Here is a 3,612-nt window from a genome sequence, read left to right as displayed (position 1 = left end):
TGTCCTTCCTTTTTAAGGCCCAGTCCCGTTTACGTGGGCAGCGTTTTGGCGTGTGGTGTTTCCTTCCAGCGTTCTTCCGTAAGTGCAGGCCATTGCTTTGCCTGTGGCGACGACACCGTGTGTTCTGTGTAGGCAGACGCCCACCGGGGCCTCCCGAGGGAGCTGGCACTGGGCCGTGTCGCATCGGAGGCACTTTGGCAGGGGACAGGTCTCAGCGTCTGTGCACAGTGCAGTCGAGTGTGTGGGGGTGGCGGTGGGCTGTGCTTGCTGTGGACGTGCTCGCCCGTGGGGCAGGCGTGGCCCTCCGCTTCCGGACCTGGCGGGCTCGCGGGGGCGCGAGCCCCTGTGCCGCTGGCGGGCGCTCTGATGGTCGCCTTGCAGCCCTTCCCCGTGGTGAGCACCTGCGCTTTGACCGTCGTTGGGCGCGTTCCCGTTTTCTGTGTTTGAGATTGAGCATCAGAAGAGGGACGGCTGGGCCCAGGGACGCATGGACCCTGGGAGGCGGGTGGACTCGGGGGCTTCCGGCTCGCACACCTGCGTGTGCAGGGGTTGATGTGAGGGCGCCACCTTTAAGTTGTCGTCCGTGCGGGTGGCCAGGAGCGGGCTTTCTGCCTCCTCCCACTCGCCGGACTTGGCCCGTGTACTGCTCAGGGCCTTTCTTTCTTCATCGATTCAGTGGCTTTTGCGGCAAGATCCTCGGGTGCTGGCGACTCGCAAGGGCAGGGGAGGTAGAAGAGGGTGGGCTGTTTGTTGACGCTCCCCTAGCAGTCACCCCTGAGGCCCCCATCAACACGAAAGCGAGCGTGTGGGGCCCCCTCCTCGGCCTGGCTCACTTCCTCTACCTGCTCTCTGCTCCAGGAGGTGGGGTCGGGAAGGTGGCTGGATGCACGGGTCTTTTGCTCTCGAAACCCTTTTGGTTCAAGTTCTTTCGGGATTGAGATGCTGTAGGCAACTGCTAGCTGGATGGGGCACGACCCACTTGGAGTGTGTCTCGGCATGGAACGGTTGGATGACCTGTCCTTGTCCTAGGAAGCACTTTCCGGGAGAGAGGAGACAGACGTCCGGGAGGTCCTCTGAGTCCACCACAGACAGACGTAGATATTAATTAAATGTTTAGATCTTACTGGGTGTTTTGATTTTAACTAAATTTCCATATTTTGTGTCTTGCACATTTTACGTTTATGTTTTACGGGGCCCACTTGTATAATAAATGTTACGTGTCTAGTTAGATTTCTGCTTTGGGGGCGTTACTAGTCATAGCTGCGTTCTTAACGACGACTCACGGAATGGTTTACTTACGGACCCTGGGAGCTGAAAGGGACTGCAAGGCCATGTGGTTCCACCGGTCAGCGCCCTCGCCAGTGTCCCGCCTGGTGCCCACAGGCTTCAGCCTGGGTAGAGGACACGTCGTCCGTGTGGTCCCGCTGCTACTCGGGGAAGGGCACTGCCGGGTCCTGCGGTTTCTGGCAAGAAGGCGTGGAGGAGCGAGGACCGTGCCCCAGGTCCTGTGTCCGTGTAGACTAGACTCAGGGAGGTGCCGGGAGCCACGGCGGCCTCAGGCAGCACGAGCTAGCGCACGGAGCCTGGGCGGGTCTGGGCACATCTCAGCTCCGTGACCTGAGGCAAGTCACCTTGCCCTCCCCTGGCGAGCACAGCAGGGAGCCGGAGTGGCCGCCCCGGAGGAGCCCAGGCGTGTCCCGCACCCCGGTTCCCCGCTTGTGGCAGGCCGCTGCAGCGCAGAGCGCGTCCGGAACCCTAAGCGCTGTTCCGTGAGGGGCCTGGGGTCCGGGTGCTCATTTGGAGCGCTTGCCGTGCCTCTTCTCTGTGCCGCACGGGTTCGAGCTGCAGTCACACGGTCCGTGTGTGGCCACCTGCATGCGGTTCTGGCACAGGCTTCACAAACTGCGATCAAGGACCTGTCTTGTTTTAAAAATTTCCAGTCCTTCGTGAACCAATACTTTTGTGAAAATACAGCGAAAATCGGGTTGCGGTGCAGTTTGCAGATGCTTTTCTCAGTGCGGTGTGTGCCGCGGGCTGGCCCTGCCTGCAGCCAGTTTGAGCAGCACGGGTCTAGCAGAGCCTTCAGAAACAGACGGGGGAACCAGTCTGTCAGCGTGCCGTGCGCCACTAGTGAGCCTCCGAGCCCGACGGGGCACAGAGGGAAGCGGTGCGGGGGTGCTGTCACCCTGCTCTCCTGCTCTGACCCCCACTTCAGAGTAGCAGCCGCCTCAGCGCTTTTCTCCGCCAGGCCTGGCCGACCGCACGGCCGGACGACTGCCGTCCGCCAGCCCGTCTCCACTGTCCACTCGTCGCGCCTCCCGTCCCGGCGAGTCCCAGCTGCAAGTGACCGCCCCCCCGCGCCCACAGATTCTTACTGTGCCCTTCCTTCTGGGACCTGTCCGGTGTGGCCGTTCCTGTCCTGGGTCCCTTCCATCTCTTAGGGTCCATGCTTGCAAAAGCGGTTGGCCCGTCGGGGTCACCCCCACGCCTGCCCCTGGGGCCACACGGAGCCTCTTCCAGTGTTCAGCGAAGTAATCTAGCACGCCCTCGTTCTCTCCCCAGTAAATGGGCGCTTTTAGAAGGTGTGACAAGAATGCTCGTTTCTGGGTCGGGCTTATCACACTCTGATGCATCCTTCCACGGTGACGTGGCTTCGTGATGCGGTCGCTATTCTCGGTGGCACCTCAGCTCTTCGTTTGCTCCCGGGCTTAGAATTTCACTAGAGAGAAGGCCGCGTGCCTCCCTGAGCTCAGGTGTTCTCCGTTTCCCGGGGACTGTCATGGGCATCATCCATGCTGCCCTGAGGGGGGCAGGGCGGGAGGGGTGTCACTGCGAGCCGGGGCTGGGTCATCCGAGATGGCCCGGGCCCTGCCCTTCAGCACGTGACCTGGGCAAGCTGGTTAGTCTTTTTGAGCCGCTGTAAACTGGGGATAATCATACGACAGGTCTCGTGGGACAGGTCTCATAAGCGAGTGCTGCATGAGCATTAAAGCGTCGGACACGCCTGAACCAGGGCTTGCTGGCAGTTTGCCGGATAATTCTTTGCTATGGGGTATTGGCGGCATCCCTGGCCTCTACCCGCTAGGTGCCAGTGGCACTCCTGCCCAAGTCGTGACAACCAGAAAGGGCCCCGAGACCCACTGGTTTAAATAAATAAGTACATCGTGTTTGAGAGGAAAAAGAATTTTACTCATTTGGAATAGTTTGGAAAGTTTTGCACGTTTCGCCTGGGCGTGATGTGGAGTTTGGCCTTCACCTCTTTCTGTGTCACTATGCACAGCCTTAAAAAGGTCTTGAATTAGTGGCGGGAGGAACGGCGTCTGTGGGCGGGGCAGGCCGGTGGGGCGGCCCGGCTGACAGCGACTCTCTCTGGCAGCCTACTGTAAGAACTCCGTGGACGGCCTCTGGTACTGCTTCGACGACAGCGACGTGCAGCAGCTGCCGGAGGAGGAGGTGTGCACGCAGGCGGCCTACATTCTCTTCTACCAGAGGCGGACGGCCATCCCGGCGTGGTCAGCCAACAGCTCCGTGGCGGGTAAGGCCGGCGGCTTCCAGAGCAGACGGAGGCAGTTAATGTACAGAGAACATTTCCAGACGGTCTCATGACGCAGA

General features: G+C 60.5%; 1 protein-coding gene across 1 annotated transcript in view; it reads left to right on the top strand.

Moving 5' to 3' along the window:
* USP31 (ubiquitin specific peptidase 31) overlaps window positions 1–3,612 on the top strand; it is a gene marked incomplete at its 5' end in the record, with an annotated part of 39,629 nt that overhangs the window by 27,890 nt on the left and 8,127 nt on the right. Inside the window, 2 exons of the mRNA XM_023520089.1 lie at window positions 9–78; window positions 3,377–3,535. Of these exons, the coding sequence (XP_023375857.1) occupies window positions 9–78; window positions 3,377–3,535 (229 nt within the window). The remainder of the gene's footprint in view (window positions 1–8; window positions 79–3,376; window positions 3,536–3,612) is intronic.

This window comes from Pteropus vampyrus, unplaced genomic scaffold, assembly GCF_000151845.1.
Source record: "Pteropus vampyrus isolate Shadow unplaced genomic scaffold, Pvam_2.0 Scaffold247, whole genome shotgun sequence".
In the NCBI taxonomy this organism is placed as follows: domain Eukaryota; kingdom Metazoa; phylum Chordata; class Mammalia; order Chiroptera; family Pteropodidae; genus Pteropus; species Pteropus vampyrus.
The sequence above is the reverse complement of the archived record's forward strand: the minus strand, read 5'-3'. Positions and strand labels throughout refer to the sequence as shown.